The 23,955-nt window shown below is 38.0% G+C and overlaps 1 protein-coding gene across 3 annotated transcripts in view; it reads left to right on the plus strand.

Annotated features, from left to right (window-relative positions):
* Positions 1 to 23,955, plus strand: part of LOC131677840 (hemicentin-1) — a 446,898-nt gene that overhangs the window by 350,897 nt on the left and 72,046 nt on the right. For all 3 annotated transcript variants that reach the window (XM_058957903.1, XM_058957905.1, XM_058957904.1), the window contains 2 exons: positions 5,336 to 5,466; positions 20,001 to 20,160. In XM_058957903.1, coding sequence (XP_058813886.1) covers positions 5,336 to 5,466; positions 20,001 to 20,160 — 291 coding nt within the window. The remainder of the gene's footprint in view (positions 1 to 5,335; positions 5,467 to 20,000; positions 20,161 to 23,955) is intronic.

The following is a 23,955-nucleotide window of genomic DNA, read 5'->3' on the forward strand; positions in this document are numbered from 1 at the left end:
TTGGTGAATTTGGCCCCACTTGCAACTGGTATAATCAACCTGCACAAAGTGTTGCATAACGCAGGGCTGTTTTTGTAACAAAATGTGTTATCATTCAGCCCTTCGCTATGCAAAATCACGATATTATGACAGATGGGCTAAGCGCGGCCGTTCCTTTCAATCGGGAAAGGCCGCGTGGAATTTTGGTGAAATGCGCTAATAGTGTCGTGGTGGTACTAGTTGTCTCTTTCGCTCTACCCATCATCATCAGCGTTGACTCATTTTGCATTGTGCGCTTGGGTTCAATGTTTGTGGCGAATGTATTGATAGGTAGGAGAACTGGCGGTAAAATGAACACGTTAAGCAAAGTCATTATTTTCTAACTAATAAGTGAATGAGAAATTACAATCACCTTATGTTTCTTGTTAGACATGTTTTGTACATATCTGGTAAAAATACTTCGTCATAAACACATTTTTTCAAACATGATTCTTGATTTCTAAACATGTCCAAAAATCAGACATGTTTATAGCGAGTGGGTAAAATGAACATGTGGCGATGGTAAAATGAACAGCTTCTGGTGACCTGCAAAATGTCCTGTATGTATGCAATGCGCAGCGTTGGAAAGCATTTTCCGATCAATGCTAATATCCCAACAAATTATGAGCTTTGCATACACACAGGGCATTTTGCAGGCAAACAAAATTGTCACGGAAGAATTGAATTTTTATGACGTAATATTAACCATTTTACATTTTTGTGGCATCGAAACACATCTACAAACTAGGGGTTATCCATGGGTGTTTGAACTTTTAGGATCTGTTTGAGAGCAACTAGAAAGCTTGTTCTATACATGAGATGTGATTATATTGTCTAAAATTTGATTTTTCTTCACTGGTCCGGGTGTTTTTTCCCACACACTAAGTACTAAGAAAATAAATATTTTACATTAAGTAGTATAGTCCTACGTCTACAGTTCGTGCAACCCCATAGGGCTGCCCCTTGTAGTTTTTCTTTTTTAACGCGGAATAAAATCACAAAGGTCCCGATTGAGGACCATGGATATTATTTCAAGCCGAGGAATCGATTTTATTTCAACATCCGTTTGAGCGTGAGGGGAATCTTAGCTATGGAAAGTCATTTTTGAGCGGCCTTAGAGTACAGAAACGGAAATGAAGGAATCGGAAATAGGAATGAAAGAGGGCGGAGTTCAAAGAGAGTCAACTGGATTGGATGAGAAACCGGTTGGACCTACTGCTGTATGTGGTCCTATTTCAGTGCACGTGTGTTTCATTTTATTTTATGTGAATTATCGCTTGATGGCTGGTTTGATAGTTCAGAGGGTCAGGCGCGCTGGTCTCATAAGTCACTCAGTGGACGGAAGGATCTTAAGACCTCACTCAGTATACCAAGAATCGGCTGCAAAGTCAATCGAAAAAGATTGTCAAGCTCCGCAATGTAATGTAGTATCAAGGCTTTGTTCGAGTTATCGCTTTGTGGAGGTATATTTTTTAATTCATTGTTTTGTAAGCGATCCGTTTAAATGTTTTTTGACAAAGTAAATTAAACCCGATATTTTAACTGTGGTTAGTTGTCCAACATCCACTCGCAGTGAATGCGTATCGTCGATGCACAGTGGGGCAGAATGCTACTTTCGACGCTTAAAACCTCTAGCGCCCTCGGTATGTATCCCGAAGGATTAGCGTCTTCAGAAAAGTATCTTGGTTGGAAATGAGCATTGTTCTGACAACTTTAGTCTAGATAAATAGAAACTCATCTAGTTCAATTCTATCTTTTTACAGAGGCCTATTATTAAAAAACTTTCTTCGACAAAGTTGCTTGTTTTGATATTTGTAGCATATGTATCAAAGACACTTATACTCTATAACCTATGCAGATGGTGCTACATGACATTTAAAAAAAATTCTCGAAAAAATGAATTTTGACATTTTTTGATGAGAAAAATCTCTGGAAGGATTTTTTTTATTCCTAAATCTTCGGAAATATACAATAATAAAAAAGTTTCAAAGAAAGATAAACGTTACCGTGACATTCAAAGGGCGTTTGCATCATAAATATGAAATAAATGGCCCAAAAAATTTGTAATAACCTACGAAGCGCAGATGGCGGCAGCTGAAATTTTGTTTGTGACTATTGGAGACCTTTAATTATATAACTACAAAGAGAAAAAAGTGGGACAAGGTGGGGCTTTTTATCTGCAGACATATGAGTTCCGCACTTTTTCCTCTTTGTAGTTTTTTTAAAGGTCAATCAAAAATAAAATTTCAGCTTCCGCCATCTGCCACTTCGTAGGTTATTTCAAATTTTGTGGAACATATTTTTTTTTAATATTTTTAATGAAAACACCTATTAAATGTCGCCACTGAACTGAAAATCGAGTTGGGTTCCAACCTGAAATATATTTCGCGTTCGCTCACACCACCGCTGTTTTGCGAGAACCCAACTCAGTTCCATTAAAAACGTTTGTTTGAAGCAACTAAGCTGGGTTAGTATCTAGGTCCTCAATCGAAAGCGACATAAGCCTCTGTTAAAAGATAGAACAGATATAGATCAGGTTCTACTTATCTAGATCAATACTACAGTTGTCAAAATAATGCTTATTTCCATCCAAAAGACTTTGCTGAAGACACTAATCCTCCAGGATACATACCCAGGGCGCAAGAGGTTTTGAGCGTCGAAAGCAACATTCTGCCCCACTGTGCGATGCCAGAGAGGTGATTCTACCATCTGTTCCCAAAAAATAGGCCCATCAAGAGCAACGACCGAGACCAACGGCTGACGTGAGCAGAGATTTTTCACCTCAGATAATTGTAACAACCTGAGATAGAGCTCGCACTTACTGGGACGAGAAGCAGTTACGTATGCTACTCAAACACCGGTTCTCAGTGGTCCAAAAAGACGGTCAAAAGCGTATACTGGATTTCGATGACGTTTCCGTGTATTCAGCAGAGTTCAACGTATCTAAATCGGTTAGCACATAAAGTTCCCTTAAGAGAGTGCTCCCATTTTCGAAAATCTTTTTTATGCAATAGTAAAATAAGTACTTTCTTCTGCAATACTCATATTCCAATGCAATTTTCCCAGAAATTGCATCACTTTCGAATTACTGTAACTTTTCGCATCAAATATGTTTTACTGTATTATCTGGGGTAGTGTGTCATTCTCAAATATATCGATTGTGTCTTTTTACCACAAACATTTCAGAGTTTATTGAAATTATGTTTTATTGATATATTGTTTATGTATTTCAATAGTAGACTATTGAAAACCCTGCAAAAATGAATTGATCTCAGAAAACGTGCAAATTTCCACAAGTCTATTCCAGGGAGAGTCTATTCCAGGGAGAGCCGTTCATGGAAAGCAAGTGATCTTCTTCCGGGCCCAAGATAATAAGTTTTAAACCTTTTGGGGATTTCTCAAATTGTGACGGAACGATTTTCGGTCGTGATAAAAATATCGAAGACTTATCCTGATAAGCTTCGTGTGGTGGTAAATAGTTTGAAGGAGGTAAATGATATACCCACGGGTATTTTATAAAGAAGTACAGAGTATATGTACCAGCTGATTAGGTTGAAATAGGTGAGTTCGTTGCCGATTCGAGTTTGAATGGCGAGGATCTGCTGGAACGCGGGGATGGCTGTTTTAAAGACAGCCATCCCCGCACAGGGACTGATGGGAAGAGAACATATCTAGAGAAAATTTAGAATAGGACGTAATGAGAGATTCTCTTTGGGGTCTTTCTCTTCTGTTCATTACTCGGCCATTTCAACATTTACCACTCTACTCTTTGCATAATTTTCTAGTAAAAACCGTCGGCTTTCGATATGTACTGGAAAATTAGTGCAAAGTGTTGTAATGCCGTCGTAATAAACGAAAGAGAAAGTAAACAAAGAGAGGCTCTCAATGTTACTTACGTCCAATTGAAAATTTTCTCTAGATATGTCAACTCAGACTCCTATCGGGTGACCTTCGCCGGGTCTGCTTTACCCAACTACCTCCTCTTTGACAACTTTGGCTTGTTATGCTGTGGGTCATGAACTGTTAGAACGATGTAATTTCATTGCGAAATGTGCCCGAAACCTAGCACTTCCGAAATTGTCGATAGTGAACAATAAATTCAATGAATCTTTGATTGGCAATCAGTGATCTAGATCTGACCATTGTAGCAATTTGATGTCAATTTCAATATATTTTTAATCTATGAAGTATTACGATTTTAACTAACCAGCCTATAACTCCAGAATCAAAAGTCAGATCTGAATGAATACTATCAATGATACTATATCTTTCATTTGAAATTAAGTTTGTAAAAAATCGGTCAAGAATTCGCTAAGAAATAAGCATAACATTATCTTTGAACTTGGCATGTTCCCCGGGGCCATCAAGAACCGTTGTAGGTAATCTATGTGATCAAAGCTTTGATTGATCATTAGTGATCTAGACCCGCAAACCCAAGTAATGTTGCATATATTCTATTACGTATTAGATCATTCGGACATCCATATAGTACCAGTTTATATGAAAATTTGCTGTTTATCCGCACTCTTCAACCCGTAACTCCGCAACCGGATTATCTAAAAATTCAATAGCAGTCGATGAGAAGGTTGTAACTTTAATTTCAGATCAAGTTTGTGCAAATCAGCTCAGTGTTTTCCGAGAAAAAATATTCGACACGTACACATACGGACCGTTTCCAATTTCTACGAGCGGAGTCGAATGATATTGGAGACCAGGCCCTCGGGCCTCGGTTAAAAAGGTGGTTTTCAGAGGGATTGCACAACCTTTATATACGAGAAATGCAAAAACCGTGCATGACTTGCCGGTTTTGGCATTGGTATATGACCTAAATTTACCTTATTCAACGAATCCAAATTTTCTACAAAAGAACTTAATTTCAGATAGTTATCTGTGGTTTAATATTTTCGTGTTAGTATGCGTTAAACATCAAACTGCTTCATTGTTTAAGATTGGCAATTTACAACATTGCTTCCAAAAGTTAAGCTATTGGTGCTCTGTTGATTGATAATGTCATTCCCTCATATGTGGTGTTCGTCTTTGTTTATTTCCACTAACAATTTTGACGCTTGTTATAGAAGGTCGACTTTGTAGTATGCCGCTGACTTTCGAATATTTCACAAAACTGAGCTTTTTTCACGAATCTACATACCGTGATACCAAGTCGAGATGTTTTTCCGCCATTCAAACCATTCCTAGTGAGCGCAAATCACCCTCATCAGCATTATCTGCAGTTTCTTTTCTGGTGCGACTTTCCAGTGCTAATCCGGCGTGGGTCAACGTAATTTTTCACCACTGTTTCCATTATTTCTCCTCGCAGATATGCCAATTGTTACACTGAAAATGGGATCATCGTTAAATCCAGATGACATCAAGGAGGGCGATGATATATACTTTGACTGCCATATCCAGTCGAACCCGAAACCGTACAAACTGGCGTGGTATCATAACGTAAGTACATAATGCATATAAAATAATATAAAATTATCCTGCACCAGCGCAACATAAATCAAACCGGGAATCTGGCAAGTGTGAAAGAGAAGCACCGTCAAATTGTGTACGTCGAGAAAAACGTGAGACACAAAATCAAGTTATCTCGAAAGCCACTGTGTGAAGCTAAAGACGATAAAACTGGCAGATCCATGCCATGGAATGGGGAATTTTCTTCTGTTTCAAGATTATGTTGATCGCATGGGTGGAACTAGGTACGCTGCTTTTCTCTCGAGGGAAAATGTGAAGCGATGGTAAGCGTGTATAGAGTACGATTTTTATTTTTCGGTGTCTTCGTTCCTATAGAACCCCAATGATTTGACGTAGACAGAGCGTTGAACGAAAGGCCGGAGGATTTTCCAAACGACTCACATTTCAAAACCCGTTGATAGATTGGCTCTGTATAGAACGAGTCGAAGGTAAGAACGGCACACAGAAAATAGTAACTTAATCGGCGATTTCTGAGCGGAGAAGAGCTTTAGCTTGGCACTTATTTCTTTTTAGTTTGGGTTATCAGCATACTCTAGTCAATGATCGGAATGCTACAAAAGAAAGGTTTGATTGTTTGATTTTCCATGAAACGAGGATTTCAGTAATATAATCAAAATTTTCTTCTGAAGGCTCTAAAAGAACTATGGAGATTTGAATCTTTACTTCTACGGAGTGGTTTACTATTGTGTTCCTTCTTTGTTGCTATCGGGAGTAATTTTGGATTGATTTTAATTTTAGTTTTTCGATTTTCGTTGTTCTGCAAAGTTCAGTAGCAGATCCAGACCCTCCCCTCCCGAAACTTTTTGCTCTTTAAGAAATTTTAAATTAGTTTTTATTTCAAATTCGTTCGCAACTCGAAATCATTCCAAATCAGATTCGAACACCAAAACTGATTTTGATTAAATGAGGTTAATACATATTACGTATTGTATAATTGATGTTTCAAAATCGAGATTTCAGATTCCTCCGAATTTGCTTTCTGGGTCCGCCTCTGGCGAGGCTTCTCGTATTTTGTAGCATCTTTTTTATTATACATACAGTTGACTAATTACATCCGCAATTGCAACCTGAAAAGAACGGGTTAATTGACCACAGTCGAGCGGCTTAACAATAATTTTGAAAGTGTATGCTGCATGATTACTATTCTGCAGCAGATCTCAAGCCTGGATCAAACAAACTACACGAGAATCATCCTGGGTATCATTTTATCAGTTCCATCCTTTCTTAATTTTATGTTATTTATATAAAAATATAAATAAAGTGAATTGTTTTCAAGAAACTGTACCTAAATTAATCTGACGTGATCATGTCATAAGCAAGCAATAACATTACTGGCATTGTATGAGAATTCCATCGTTACTTGCATTAGACAATCAATAACAGTGACATTACTGCTCAGTAATGACTTTACTATTGCCTTATGGACCTAATGGGTTTAGGAGATAATTTCGGTGTTTTACCTCCTATAGCACCTAAGGGGCCGTACACAAATGACGTAGCTTTTTTCGGTGATTTTTTACCCCTCCCTCCCCCCTCGTAGCATTTGGTCACAAAATTCTAACCTCCCCCTCGTAAATAACGTAGCACTTACCTACCCCCTCCCCCTCGTCCCATGCAAAGCGCCCGGGTGATGAAAAAAAAAATTACATGTTTTTCAATTATTTTATATACATGTCCTTTCAAAATGTTTGACGACTTTTATCAACATTTTCATTATAACAGCAAATTGCGTGCAAAATAAGCCCATTTCATCACAAATATAGTGTTGATAGTTTTGTTTTCAATTTTATATGTCAAGGGGAGCATGAAGAGAAGTTCTCTCAGTTCACAATCCTGCAGCTGCCAATAGTTCTAAGAAGCATACGTTCATCTAAATTACTAAATTTTGTTTGGTTGAATCCGAAGTGAAAATTTAATTCAGCTTCCAAACGAAGTCTACTGGTTAGCAACATTAGCTAACTAATGTAGCAAGTTAAATCTGCATACAAAATCTTTCCGTATTTTTGCGAACTTGTAATTCCGCGAATCGTAAAATTTACCTTATGAAAAACCGCATCAAAAATAACTTGTTTGAATTTAAATTCATTTCTCTTGGGAATAGAAGATCATTAAATTGTTTTCTCTAAACAATGGGTTTTAAACTTAATGCTACGTCGCACAACTTCTAACCCTACCCTCCCCCTCGTCACACTTCGTCACAAATTTGGTATATCCTCCCCACCCCCCAAAATGCTACGTCATTTGTGCATGGCCCCTAACCGGACCCGAATCATATCAAATTTAGCGCAACAAACAAGATCTCAGTACTGAGTATCAAGGAATCGATTCTAAAAAAAGAAAAAAAGTTAAAGGGTTGTGTGCAAGACACGACCACGGTTACATTGAAAATGCAGGATATTCTGGAATATTCGCACAGACTTCTTTCACCATCGCAGATAAAAGATCGTTTGACCTTAAATAATCAATATGGCAAAATCTATGGCGGAACAGAGCAATAAAGATTATTTTACAATGATACGCATGTTGATTCAGTTGATTTTACATTAGGACTTATCAAAAAATATTATAGAATGGATTTACAACTATACAATGTTGATATAATTTTCTAATGTTTTATTCATTGTCTTGTACGCAGCTCACCTGAGTTCGAACATAAAGTTAGAGATTTTTCTCATTCGAATAAAGGCGAATAACCCCAAGGTTCAAACCTCTACAATCGAAATAAAAAAGAACGTTTTGCTGGTAAATGTGTCTCGTGATTCGGGTCGATTTTCCTATGAAACTAAGGGAACCTTGCCGGTACGGCTCATACGCGCGGTTTAAAGCAGAAATTCGGTATCTTGTTATCTGTTGTACAATTACCGCTTGAGTTTGTGAACAGCGAAATCGATCCAGTACGCATCGATGAACGTACGCATTGTTTTGTGCAATCATCGCTGCAAAATCCTACAGCAGTAATAAACTTACTCGTTCTTCTAACGGAGAAGATAACATCTGCGTTTGTGAAAGTGTAGCGCAAATTTGGGAAAATTGTACTGTTTTACATATTTTTTTACAGATTTACGAACTGTTCAACTGTACTGTACTATTAATATAAATAAATATAAATAAATTTGATAACAATTTCCATTGACAATTGTTTGAATATATTTGTGTTCGAATGATGAAAACCCATCATCAATTTAACAAGGTAAAACTGTCTGTCTGTTTATCATATTTCCACAAGGTTTTCACAACAATGTCGATTTTTCAAATTTTTGCTCATAAAATACTTAAGGGGAGCGTCTGGTGTAAAGTGTTCTAAACGAAAGTTATTTTGTGTTACGATTTTGAAGGCAAGGTAACAATAGATCTTTTGTGTAGTGTTAGGATTGCTCTATACATTCATTGTGCACGAAAAAAAATATTTTCAGTCACACAGAGCCACATATACCAGCATTCCAAGAGTAGACGTCCAACAATTTCCAAGCTGAGGAGCGCTGCGGCGAACACGATAACTCTCGATACAATTGTCTGATATGGGTGGATATGGGTTAGTCGATGAACCACAAAAAATAGAAAAAGTTCAAGTTTCGGAAAATGGCTTCATGAAAACCGAAAAATCTCATATTTGACTGCAAAATTTGCTCATTTTTATTCAAAATAATAGGGAGATTTTTTATTCAGTTTTCTGTGGTTCATCAACAGGCTATACATATTGGGCACCTCATAAAAAATTAAGTCAATTAGTTTTTGAGCTATCGTGTTCGACAATTTGAAAAAAAAATTGAAAAAGCTGTTTTGAAAAACGCTATTAAAGGGTGTCCCACATCAAATTGCATCACGGAAAAAATGCTGTAGATAATGACCCGTTGGGTATTTCATTTTGAAAATTTGGATAGAAGTGGTTTAGAGTGTATTGTTTACAATTTATTTTTATCGCTGTCAGTTTTTCGAAAATTATTGCCGATAGATTGAAATCTGCGTGTGCTATACTGCCGTTATAAGCATATTTGTCCCATGTTCTATGGTATTCCCTATATACATGGGACAACTATGCGTAGAACGGCAGTATAGCAAATACGCGCGTAGAATGCATGGCTATTTAAAACAAAATAAGTTCAGCGTGGCCACCAAGATTTCGGGAGACCTTTCTAGAGGCTCAATACTAACAATTAAGCGGATAAAAGAAAGTCGATTACTTTTGCCCTCTACACCAGATGCCCCCTTAAAACGTGTCGAAAACTTTCAAAGTATTCTACAGTAGATCCCAATTGTGCAAACTCCCAAATGGGAATATTTTGGACTATACCAATTTTTTTGTGCATAAGGACACAATACCTTACATAAAGTATGGTTTTTGTTTTAGTGTTTCGGATTCTCCTGGTCAGTAACTAGCACCAACTGGGTGTCTAGTTAGACGATGTATCTAAACTAGTACCCAAATTAGCACTAGTTAGACACCAAAAACCAAAAAATCACACGTCTTGCGTGAACACTAAACAACTAGCTTATACCGAGTGATGTCTCGATAGTAAGCACAAAAGTTCTGTTTGCCGACGAGGAATATGAACCGAAACTGTCTTATGGTTTGAAGACTCAGACGGATCGAGACATCACTCGGTATAAGCCAGTTGTTTAGTGTTCACGCAAGACGTGTGATTTTTTGGTTTTTGGTGTCTAACTAGTGCTAATTTGGGTACTAGTTTAGATACATCGTCTAACTAGACACCCAGTTGGTGCTAGTTACTGACGAGGAGAATCCAAAACACTAAAACAAAAACCATACTTTAGATCCCAATTATTAGTTCTGATTTTTTATGTATATATTGACATTGACATTATTTATGTATATATTCCATTTATTTGCCATGGCTGAATGCGTTAGCTTAACTGAGCCGTAGATCTTATAATATTTACAATGCGCAAATAAAAATCAATTAAGGCCATTACAAATCTTTTTTAAAAATTATGTCCAAGTACAATTATTTTTCTGAAGGGGAGGGGGCCAAAAAAAATAAATATTTATTTTAATAAACACAATTTTTTTTTCTTTTTGCATTTTCTTTCGATTGTTCTCGTGGACGTTTCCGCAGGGTGATTTCGTATAGCGGGGTTGAGCTATTTGTTTTACTAGAAAAATTCAAGCAAACATTACTGAATCAATCAAAAGTTCACATAGGAAAGGGATGCTAAAGTTTTCGTTTTAAATAATTTTCCCAACAGTGCAATTTTTAAATTCCCAATAAAAGCTTGAAAGTTCTCTAAGAACTTAATGTAAACATTCAAGAGTACTTTAAGGTATTAACTTTTGGTTGCTTGAATAGTTTTCGTTGTGGCGGCACCGTTGTGGCGGCACATGGACCGACTGTACACACAAGGCATGAAAATCGGTCAAAGGTGAACCTGCTTGATAACAATGTACAGAAACAGGATTGCAACATTTCACTTATGGACTTTTGGAAATCATTCTGGAATGAATCCAAAGGTAAAGTGTGCGTCAATGGAATTATTCATCTCAGATATGGTTTTCTCTGATATTTTTTTCTATTGCGTATTTCGTATACAGTAGCCTGGCGAACGTACATCCTGTGCATACTATACTTTTTCGAACTCTAGTGGAAACATCAGCTTGGGTTTATCGCTTGTGCTTGAAGACTTGTAGATTTGTTTGTTTGGTACATGATAGTAATTCGGCTCGGTTCCGTGTACATCTTCGAAATCTTTGCATTTTTCTCCATCTTGTTGCGCAGTAGGTAGCCACATCAGATAAATTCATTTGATAGTCGTACGGATTTTTGAAATGTATAGCAATCATCAGTTCATTTTTTGCCTTTTTCATATAAGGAAGACTGTGCAATCACTCTGAAATTCGACTTTTTAAGCTACACCCGGAGTGTCGTGTGTCATATACCACTAGATTCAGTTCGTCGATATCTGAAAATGTCTGTATGTTTTATAGTATGGTTAAATAGCTTCAAAAGTGCATTGGCTCTAGGTGGGATTCACTTTTATGCGTAACCGCTACTAATAGTCCTTATTTCTCTTCCTTCCTTTTGTTCCACGAGAATGCATCGAAGTGTTATATCGTGGGGAGGCTGATTCAGTCTTAAGATAAAATGATTCATTAGAGCGGTTTAGCTCCGAACACATATCCGGCTAATCGCAGTGGTGAACTTCCGTTAGCCATTTGGCTCCCGTTTCTGTGAACCATTTAGTTCCTGTTTTCGCGAGCCATCTCAATTCCTCGTCGGAAGTTCTCCCGATACCGATGCCTGTTGCGTGAGTCATTTAGCTCCCAGTTTTGTCGCAATCTTCTCGCATAGTCCATAAATCCTACTCAAAGGGCCAACCAGTACTTGGCGAGGACGGTTCGGCGATACCGGATGGAGCGTAGCTTCTGGTTCGCTGCTTCCGGTTCGTTGAAAACTCGACGACCCATCGCTGGTGCTTCACTCGACCTACTCGATCTTGTCCCTGACGGTGAAACTAGTCTGCTCACATGCTTCGGTCCGGCGATTCCAGCTGGTTCGTGGTGCCCAGTACACTGGCGCCTCAAGCAAAGCTGTGGTTGCTCTCACAGCCTTCCCCTTCACATAATCATCGTAACTTTAAAAGTTCAAATCGATGATATATTTTCCGACCGCGCTGTATTTCGGCTGCTAGTCATCACCAACTCTGTTTTATGATGGGCAATCGTCTCCGTGTCGGGTGTCTCCTCTTCTAGCGATTGTCCGATTACTTGGAACACCGCATCATCCGTGAAGCCGAAAATCGTTATATCTCTGGGAAGGTTCAGCTTCAATACTCCATCGTACACTGCGTTCCACAGCGTCGAGTCGAGGAACGTCAGTTGTAGTTGTGATTCTCCCTTGTCTGTCTCGTAAATCAGTGTTCGGTACTGAAAATAGCTCTATAATATCCTGCAGAGTTACTCATGCTGTATAGCGAATGGGCGATTGCTTCCCAGCTAGTACTATTGAAGCATTCTTCACGTCTAAGGGAACCACCACGCAAAAACGATATCCTTATCTCTGCTGTCTCCAAAGCTCCCACAACCGTTTGGATGGATTTCACTGTAGACCTGCCTATAAGGAAGCCGAATTACATGAGATGCCGTTCTCACGGTCCGCGTACTTCGTTAGCTTGTTCAGGATTACTCCTTCTCTCTAACATTATCAAGGGATATATTCACTACGCTGAAAGATCTCCATGTTGTCCCGGCATCGGAAGCAACATCAGCTTTTGTCGCTTCCAATTATCGGATCGTTTTGAACATATCCGGGCTCTCATGAATAACTTCACTTTTATGGCTTTCGCCATCTCGATAAGCTGTTTGTTGGTAAATCGATCTTCATCTTTGTGATCATCCTACTCACTGTACGGCGAAAATAGATTCATGTTGTGGGGAAAACTTTTCGATGGTGACCTCCATCTTTTCCGGGCACCTTTCAGGTGGTGCAGCTGAGCCTTTTATCTTTGTTATGCCAACTTTGTAGGTCTCTCCTAAGGAAATTCGCGTTGGCTTTGTGGCAAGGCTTTCTTGTACAGCTTGACTGCTTTGTTGAGAGCGGTTCTTGCAGCTCGCTTCCCTTGAGCTTTCTGACTTCTGTTTTAATTTTAAATATATTTGACACGGCTCAATGCGTTAGCACAACTGAGCCGTGGAGCGCACCTTGGGGGTCATTTGGTCCGTCTTCTCTCGCGTTTTCGTTTACGTCCATGTCATCATCGGTACTGCATTCATCTTGCTCATCGTCGGATGTTCTTATTTGTTGTTTGTGCTTACGGGTCGCTATTGTAAATCCTTCTTCATCGGTATTAGATTCCTTATTGGTGGTGTTGGTTGTTGGTTTGGAAACATTTGCTATAATCGTTGTTACTTCGATGTTGGTAATGGCAGTTGGTTTAGTGTTACTGGGGCCGATCGTTGTTGAGCTGGTGCTTGTGAATGCCCGGTCTGCAGTCGTTGGTTTACCAACTGGTTGTGGTTTAACATACGATGATTGTATACCGGCTTTGGTCGTATCAGGTGGAATTTCTTTAGCAGTCTCTGCGCAAGGTTTCCCGTGGTGTAGCGGATGATCACAACATTGATTGGTTTGTGACTAGTGTTCGTTTAAATTATTCAACACCATGAGGTGATTTGCATGTGAAAGTCAAGTAAGAGGGAATAGGTTTTGTCGGACGCATTCTCACCACACGAACGCCGTTGCGGAGTCTTGGGAAGAAGTTCCTCCAAGTATCTTCTTTAACACTATTCACCTCTCCGTATTTTGACAGGATTTGTTTGATAGCGAAGGAACTAGTACGTGGTGCCAGGTCATGTATCTTTATTTCAATACTGTCAACATCTATATACGTTGGGATACTGTATAAAATGTCATTATATTCGATGACGTGTTTCATGTTGTTCTGGGAAGCGAATGATTCTGCTTGACTAATGTTTTTTAACATATTAAGTACCGCATGACGTAAATGGTGGAATTGCACCGCATAAAGTACCGCAAGCTACGTTGAACTTCAAGTTCACCTTCAACATTTGCTCCCCTTCATGAATTGATGGTATTGCCGGATATTTCGTGTAGTCAACAGCAACACAGTTTGCCCGCATCGTGATATACTTTTGCTTGCATTGTCACTCATTGTTTGTTCACGTTTCACACACTAGGCAGAAGGAATCAATTTTTGCCTTTGCAAATAGACCAAGCGTCGCGCGTGTAAATTTGATTATTTGCCCTGCTATTGCAGCGGAGCGATTTCTAGCTTCTGAACTGAGCGAGACGAGAAACCGAAGTGATCTCCGACTTCTTCTCCAAGCTCGGAGGCAACTTATACGTAGATCGATAATCGTCGTATTGCACCCGGCGACCGTTTCTCGGTTTCCCATCCCTTGGTATGGTCGCATTACACGCCCTTGTTAGTAGTGCCGTGAACTCGTTCGCTTTTAGGTTGAAGAGGATACCCTCAAATTCAAGTTCTTCGACGGACACGTTCCTGTGAAAAATCGCTGTTTTCCATCTTCACTCGTTTATATATCTCCCACATATTCATATTCATGTGTAGTTCATAGTCCTGTTATCAATGCTGTGCCAGATCGCTTGGTGGTCGCTGTGGATATATCCTCGCACACTTTTCAGTCCATCTTTCCGGTTACTCCAAGGCTACAAAAATTGACATCGATAATGGATTGCCGGTTCCCCCTGCGGTACGTGCCGATGATACCATTATTTGTAAGATCTATATTTAGCTTTGCTAGAGCATTCTTGATCGCTGATGGCCAGACAAAGTCAAAAACTTTTCGGTAAAGCTCATGTATATTGAATATTGAACCACATATAAATCGCCAGGAGTCTGATTTGAATTCAGATTGTTTCCTTATCGAAATTATTTTCGAATGCAACGATCGATTATGTCTCTATCGACTGTTGCGTTTAAAATGGAATCGATTCAGAAGTCGGTCTGTATTAGCCTTTCCATGAGATTTTCGTTTGATAATTCACAGATGGGTCCTTCCTTCCGCGACCAGCAAACGTTTCATTTGATGTTGGACTGGATCGATGATCTCATTTAAAATTCACATTTACCCGAGAATGGTCAAAATAAAAATTATCATGGGATGGTAATTTCTAAAATTACCATAATAGTTTTCAGTTATGAAAAGCAAAACTCTATGGAAGCTATTGTTGCTCTATAAAACGTGACATTTTTTGAATTTTGGTTATTTTAAAAAAATTATTTGCCCCCTGATTTTTTTCAGCGATTTTGAAGGGGGGGGGGGGTGACATAACTTAAAAAAAAGTTGCAATGGCCTAATCGAAGTTAATTACAAGTCCATCGGATCTTGTATACGCGTTTTGTTACTTCGCGTAGAGATTTTCTTTATTATTGTTGATCCTACATGGCCTGCTGTTGTTTGGGAGCCATTTTTCCCGCCTTTTCTTCGATTTATTGTTTTCGTCCATGCTGTCCTCGCTATTTGGAATTGCACGATTAACTACTTTGGATGATTTATTTGACCTACGGGTCACGAGCGTATATTTGAGTTTTTGTCATTTACTTTATCGTTGGTGGTACTGGTTGTTGATTTGGAGGAAGTATGCGCATCACAATGGTCTGAAACGCCGTGCGTAGGTTCTGTTGTTCCAGCATTCGTTGGTGCCTGAGCAGTTTGTTTTTTTAGTTGATGTTGATGGGGGCTATGTGTTGGATTTGCTTGCAGTTGATGTTGCTTCGTTGGAGGTTTTTGTGCATGGTTTTCTGTTGTGTGCCTTTATGTTACAAAATTCGCACGTAGGGGTTTGCCCTTCACATGTGCACAACAGAGGCTTACAGGTTTGTTAAAGCCTTCTATTCGCTTTGATACTTCAAGTAGCCTGATAATATAAATTCGTACATTTAATTAACGAAGTATTTTCGTGCATTGTAAATACTGCGTTTCATTCATTTCATGAACAAGAATGGCCGCTTGGTGAACGAAAGCTTTCGTAAATTTTACACATTTAATGTACACTTCACGAATGTTATCGTTGATAGCGACATTATTTTACGTGAATGAAACGAAATGTTTTGTTTATTTTAGTATACGTTTGTGCATATTATGAACGATCTCATTGGTCGCACGAATTCATTTCGTTCATCTAAGAGAAGTTTTCGTATTTAATAGCATATTCTTATGACACTGCTCCGGCAGAGAAAAACTCAAACTTATTTATACAAAACCAACGAGCAGTTCGCGATGGTTCAACTGAATCCGTACTGCTCCGGATTCTGGATCAACTGGAAGCGAAAGAGGTTTAGGAAATCTTCCTGAAACCCGCGGACACGAATACGGTTACTAAATAGTCAGACCGAGACCGTCGTGATGATCAACACAACAAGGATTCCATATTCTACCTCTATTGAAGCTCTTTTGACGTTGACGGTTTGACGAATTGTGCTCGTAAATATTATAAAGACTTTCGTATATATCAGCGAACAATTCGTTTGCCTAATGTAGCCGATTCGTAATAAGCCCACGAAAGGCCCCGTGCAAATAAAATAGCTGATAAAATGATAAAAACTCTCTCGGATGATTTTATATCAATTTATGTTGTTCTACAAGGTTGTAGACAATGAAATTTTTTGACGTAGGACTACGTCTTTGTTTTCGATATGGGGGTGCACTCTGCAAATTCTACAAAAATGGTATGTAACGAAAAGTGGTCCAATTTTAAACGCATATAATTCAGCCATCTCACGATAAATTTTCAAATTTTTTGCACAAATCGCCCCGAAATACTTCTAAGAATAGATTCCAATAGATAAACCCAAGGATGATTGATATCGTAGCATTAAAAAATTAAATAATATGCAACCTTGTCAAAATATCGCGCATTAACACACAGAAGATAGCGCTTCCCAAGCCCTGTACGACGGATTGGTGTACCTAGCGCGCAACGCTTCTATGAATGACGTCATCATCGACTATTTAAAGAACGGACTTGGCCAGACACGCTCAGTTCCCTGTTGAACGGCTGGCGAAGCAGATCACTGCGCTGTGTTTTTTACAGCCAGTGTAGCTGAGCTATCCGTTACACTGGCTGTGGAGGGACGCTACCCTGTGTCGTCCAACAGGCGACCGCTTCAACTGCTTCCTTAATGCTGCTGTAATGTTGCCAGTACATTTTTGGTTTAACTAGCACATGTATTTGCTATTTGCACTTGAAATTAAGTAATGTAGTGGTAGTAATAAGCTTCCCATTTTGGTTTAAACGCAAGGACAGTTTTGAAACAGGATTTGATTAATTAGTTTAGCTTATCTAAGCAATTTTATCAATTCTGTAATTTAAAATGAATTTTACGGAACTTGGTGAATTTGGCCCCACTTGCAACTGGTATAATGAACCTGCACAAAGTGTTGCATAACGCAGGGCTATTTTTTGGAACAAAATAATTCAGCCCTTCGCTATGCAAAATCACGATATTATGACAGATGGGCTAAGCGCGGCCGTTCCTTTCAATCGGGAAAGGCCGCGTGGAATGTTGGTGAAACGCGCTAATAGTGTCGTGGTGGTACTAGTTGTCTCTTTTGCTCTACCCATCATCATCAGCGTTGACTCAATTACAATCGCCTTATGTTTCTTGTTAGACATGTTTTGTACATATCTGGTAAAAATACTTCGTCATAAACACATTTTTTCAAACATGATTCTTGATTTCTAAACATGTCCAAAAATTAGACATGTTTATAGCGAGTGGGTAACCTGCAAAATGTCCTGTATGTATGCAATGCGCAGCGTTGGAAAGCATTTTCCGATCAATGCTAATATCCCAACAAATCATGAGCTTTGCATACACACAGGGCAATTTGCAGGCAAAAAAAATTGTCACGGAAGAATTGAATTTTCCTGACGTAATATTAACCATTTTACAATCCTGTGGCATCGAAACACATCTACAAACTTGGGGTTATCCATGGGTGTTTGAACTTTTAGGATCTGTTTGAGAGCAACTAGAAAGCTTGTTCTGTACATGAGATGTGATTATATTGTCTAAAATTTGATTTTTCTTCACCGGTCCGGGTGTTTTTTTCCCACACACTAAGTACTAAGAAAATAAATATTTTACATTAAGTAGTATAGTCCTACGTCTACAGTTCGTGCAACCCCATAGGGCTGCCCCTTGTAGTTTTTAACAGATTCTCCATTTTTGTATTATTTGAATGTGTATAGTACCACCTAGTGGTAAAAATGTGAATTGGTATCCTTGTAAAACCTGAATTTTTAAACAAAAAACTTTAAAATGAAAAGTTGTTCTAGACCCTACGGCCGATTATTTTGCGATCGGATGTAAATGAGAGGGAAAGTCCATTCTTTCGCATCCTGGTGTAACGCGGATGCGCAATTTTTTTGAATAAAGTTGTTCGACAAAGACATCGTGATAAGACTGTATCCGATCAGATCGAGGTGAGAAAGTAAACTGAAAAGCATAACGTTGTACGCGATAAAATTACCAACCAACCAACGTTCTAAAACTTCGCCGATGACTCCAAACCTCTAGAATGCGAAATAATATGCAACGAAAATTTAAAACTGATTAACATCACCAAAAGACAGAGTAGGTAAAGATACAAGCTGAAGAAAGCATCTCAAAAAATAACTTACCCAAAGCAATAGAAGTTTTATCTTGCTAATTTCTCTTGCTAATCCCGTGAGTAACGGTTGCAAAATGACTTGACCTGTACAAGTTCCAGTAAGATTTTGTATTTTTCAAGTAGATCCCATCAAATGCAATACAAATCAATGTTTTTAAAATGGTGTATACCACGAAAATCTTGGTTTATTGCTAAAACTGTTTTCGGGACTTTCGGCACTAAAAAATTAGTTACGATGTCGTTTTTCAAGCGATTTGCAATACTTGAATTGTTCTAGAAAGAATAAGTAATGATCTTTTCAACGGTATTCTCTGATATTTTCTTTTATTGAAAATATTATGTGGTTTTGGGACGAAAATATGAAAATAACTAATATTCTGCGATTTTTTCGTGAAAATATGTATATTGCTCAAGAATTTTGCTAAAGAGTTGTCTCTATTTTGATAAAAGAATTTAAGAGCGATCATTCAATTCTGCATCTATCGACCTGTTTATAAACAAAATCGGTTGAAAAATTCGTGAGTTAATAATTTTTTTTCGAAGTAGGTTCGCATTAACTTTTAAGGGGTTATAGTTGCATACTCTCAGCTTCTATTAGTATTTTTTTCCAATTTAACTTCAAAGTTTACATACATATTTTTGAATGTATACGTAATCGAGCGAAAAATCTATATTTTTAAATATTTTATGCGACTCAAAAAGTTCAAACGGGCAAGTTTTTAATTTAGGATGAATTGAATATCCTCGGCACTTTTAAGTTGTGTTTGATCGTGATAGTAAATCGTTAAATGTGGAATTAAATGTACAAATGTTTTTCTAAATTTTTATATAGATAACAACATAATACAACATATCATTAGAAAGCTTTATTCTCCTTCGGTCTAGAATAGAAAAATTGAAAATCGGCTGAAAAATAACGATTTTTTTTAAGCCCAAAGTCACAAAAATATTTTACGCTAAGAATCAAGATTTTAAGGTTATATTAAATTAATAAAACGTGGTTTTGTGTTGTATTTGAACAGACCTTTACTAGATAACTTGAAAGTAACATTCAAATCCCAAGTAACAATTGAAGTTTTATAGCACGCTACAAGTGTAATCTAAGTTTTATAAGTGGCTATAAAACTACCATAAAACCACAATTGTTACTAGGGAATTGCTTCATTTTGTAGCACCGTGTAGGTTAATAAATCAATTTTCATAATAACTAAATTTATACGAACTTTCTGATGGGAATATGCTTTAACTGATAACACTAACGATTAAAATCAGACAATACTTCGGTTGCATCGCAAACTTGTGGATGCAATGAAACAGAATAGAAATAATTGAAATTGATTCCACTAAATTTGTCCGTACTTCAAGTTTATTTCTTATTTTTCATTTTCAGGGAAATGAGCTACATCACAACGTCACAGCAGGTATTATTCTCTCCGATCACTCACTAGCTCTGCAAGGTGTTTCTAGAATTCTGGCAGGTGATTACACGTGTATGGCGGCCAACACCGAGGGACGTGGAACGAGCAACCATGTTACGCTCCGAGTGCGTTGTAAGTATTTTCAAGCATTTTCTTGTTTTTTATTTGGTTGTAATTTTCAGATTTCACGCTTCTGGTCGAAACATTTAGTAAATTGATCCATTCACATTTATTCTCTGAAGTGCCTTTGACGGAATAAAAAAAACAAAAACCGTAGAAATAAAAAGTTTCCGTAGGTAAAGTGTGCTATAATTGAAGTGTCAGAATGTTTCAACCATTCATTGAAACGTTTGAAGCGGCAATCCAATTTAAATATCGAATACAGCTGTTGCGACTGAACGAAAAATAGCACTGAGCACGACTGGGATGTCGGACAATGTGGCACATCATTGGAAATGCAACTTTTCCATCACTCGGACGACAGTTATCGAATCTGGCGTTTAATCGGATAACTGGTCCAAGCGTCGCGACGGCCTCAATTGAGTGTTAATTTGTCTGTGTAATTTTTCTTTCGAGTTTGATTGTGAAATCGTGTAATTTCACGCTCATCGTGTTCGATTGATGGGTTGTCAATTGTATAGCATTATAATGTTGGTTGTTGTTCGAGAAGATGCAAGTAAGGATTACAAATTGAATGAACATCATTGGTGGGTTATAGGAAATACACTTAATGGGTAAATTTATGTAGCTATATTAGTACAATATCCAATTTGCAAAATCCACTTGAGAACATGGAAAAATATTAAAAATTGCCGAAGTTATAACAATTTCCGCAAAACGCGTTTTTTTCAAAGAGGTTTGCCGTGACTACGATTCCAGTCCAACAGCTCAAGTGAAAGCATAAAACTAAAAAAATTTCATTAGTATTGATACATGTGGTGTCCTTGAACGATTTGTTGAAAAAAAAATTCTTTTTGTTGGAAACGGGAACGATTTTTCCAAAAAATGCATTATTTTCACATAAAAAAATTATTAAAAAAGTCATAACATTAATATGGAAATTTTGACGAAAAAATGGAATCGTTCAAGGACACGGCAAATAAATTACAAACAATTTAAAAAAAGTTTTGAGATCGGTTGCAAACTATTTCGGCAAGCGTAGTCACCGCAAAGACGTTTTTGGAAAACATGATTTCGAGTTAATCGCGTTTAAAGTTTCAAGTATAAGCTACGCCTCCGTAAGGGAGCAAAATGGAAAACGCTATAACTTTGCGTCTAGTGCTCCGATCTCTATAAAAATTTAAGATAACATTCTTAAGAACCTAAACTTTAAGAAAGAGGAATAATTTCTTTTTTCGATTTCAACTGGCCTCAACATATGAAACCCCTTAAAGTATCGATGACACTGTTCGATTTTGTAATTTGAGACGGTTACAGATATACATACAGATGAATGTTTAGGTGTATACTGCGAACTTGATACTAAGTGTTTTAAAAATGGCAGTACTTTAACTCACTACTGACCAAAGAAATGGTTTCACTTCAACAAATTTTAATAGTGTCTTTTTATGATGAGAAAACCGAATTTTAGTTAAAATTCAATCTTGTTACCCACCCAAAGGCGGGGTTGGGCAACTAGGTGAAAAAAACTTAAAAACACGATTTGATCGCAAAAATGTTCGAGATAGTTTTTTCCTGGGATGAAATCAATAGAAACATGTCTAGTTTGTGTGTGCAAACGCATCTATGGACGCCTAGGATCTCAGTACAGCGCGAATTCGTTAGTTGGGTCACGATTGCGCCCCAACTAGCGAATCGTATCCGTTAATTGGGGCAACTGACAGCTGGCAAAAATTACCCGAGGGAAACGCTGATTGTTTGTTTAAAAAAAAAAAACTTTAAAAAAACAAGCAGAAATGTTTTACGGTTCACGAAAGTTGGCTGTTTCCTTCCAGTTTAAAGTTGATTTTTGTGACAAAGTATGTCATTAGTGTTTTTTGCCATTAATTATTTTTTTGATAAATTCCTTCACATAACAGAAAATTGATGCACCGACGGAAAAATAAGCCGACAAAGCGCAAGCATACTACGTTCCACTAGCTAAAAATTCATTGAATAATGTGATTGAAACCATCAGAAATTATCTTTAAAAGTTAGTAAACTAAACTCTCTGCGACACAAACTAATTGATGCTGAATGGAAGAAGCGCAAAATCTAACGCTTTTATTTCACCAAAAACATTCCAGAATATGAATTAAAAAAAATTAAGTTCGATTGAGTTTCCAAGTATGATTTTTTTCTAGATCGCCACATAAATCAACCATTAAGCCCCTTGAAATCGATGAGTTTCAAACGTCAATCAGCTTTTGACTTTCAGTTTTGACATAAGAGTGTCTTCTAGTTGGGGCATGCCCCAACTAGCGAACACCCAACTAACGAATTTGCGGTGTATCTGACTTCCAGTATTTTTTCCAGGCGATCCCATTGGAACGAGGTAGACCCCAAGTTCATCTTATCTGGTATTTGAAGTAGCAGACATGCTAGAAAATGATACAGTACTCTAATGTACATAGGCGGCTGCAGCCGGGTGGCAAAGGGGAGGCACACCTTTCTGACAAAATAGTGTTGTACTTTGTAAACTTATTACTTAGCACGGTTCGTATTTAGAGATATGCGAATAATTAGGCAAATTATATCATCCTTGAATGCTATTCTTTTATCTATTTGATTCGTCGGGGAGTCCATTTCTCCATTGATGTTTTAAATATAAACAACACGTGGTGCATGTTTTTGTTTTCCACATAGTAAAGCTAATTTCTGCGCAATCGAATATGAAGAGTTTCACTATAGCCACTGTTATACAAACCCTGGATACATACTCAGAAAACATGTACAGAAAAAAAGAAATAATAGTTTAATATTAGCTTCAAATTTAAATACTGATTTAATTTTAGGTTATGATTGACAAATAAGATATCAAAGTTTGTTTTTATTTTGTTGGGCTTTTTTATTTATATATTTTTCTTCGACAAAACATCAAATTGAATACTTGCTTTGTTAATAATAAACAATTTCTACATCTCAATGAATTTTCAATTTACTTCCACTGCTTACACAAGTATAAATTCTGTTAGATATCATGGGGCTATTTTTCTGACCCAACACCATGTATAAATTCTGCATCAATGAAGAACAGCGTGTATAGTAATGTGACCATATTGCTTCCTTGTGTGACTCCTGATTTATTGCTAAATTGAGAAGGAACACGAAGATCTAGGTATCAGGAGTCCGACGTTTGCCTGATCCCACTGATTCCATTTGAAATGACTATGACTACTTCGGGGCAGGTTGTGCTCATGGACTTTACTGGATTCTGGCTGGTCGTGCTAGTTCGTTGATATCTTAACCGCAATATTAGTCCTGCACGTCATGATATTCTTCATTCGCCCTACTCAGCGTTGACCAGTTGGATGCCGTTGTCGATCCAGCGATTCTGATTGGAGGATGGCTTCCGGTTCACTGGTACACCGACTACGCTATACTGGTGGTTTGTCGCGTACGGTGCTACTCGGCATAGTCCGACGGTGAAGCTAGGCTACCTCGGCGGAGTTCCCCGACGAAAGAATGTTTCCCGCAACAGTTGGCGGACGCATTATTCTTGTTTTGATGCAGTCCGGTAGAATATCGAGGTCTGTCCGGCGATTCTGGGTGCGTCCGGTTCACTGAAGCCCCGACGATTCATGCCAACGATTCGCTTCGGACTACTCGTAGTAGTTCCCGACACACAGTTGCGGGACAAAACCTACACTCAAAATAAAAATCTCTTGCAATAGTTGCAAGCGACAATCACTTGCAAATAATATTAGCATCGCTTGCAAATTTGCAGTGAAAGCCGCTTGCAATTGCTGCAAGCATATAAAATCACTT

The sequence above is a fragment of the Topomyia yanbarensis genome, chromosome 1 (genome assembly GCF_030247195.1).
Source record: "Topomyia yanbarensis strain Yona2022 chromosome 1, ASM3024719v1, whole genome shotgun sequence".
NCBI lineage: Eukaryota > Metazoa > Arthropoda > Insecta > Diptera > Culicidae > Topomyia > Topomyia yanbarensis.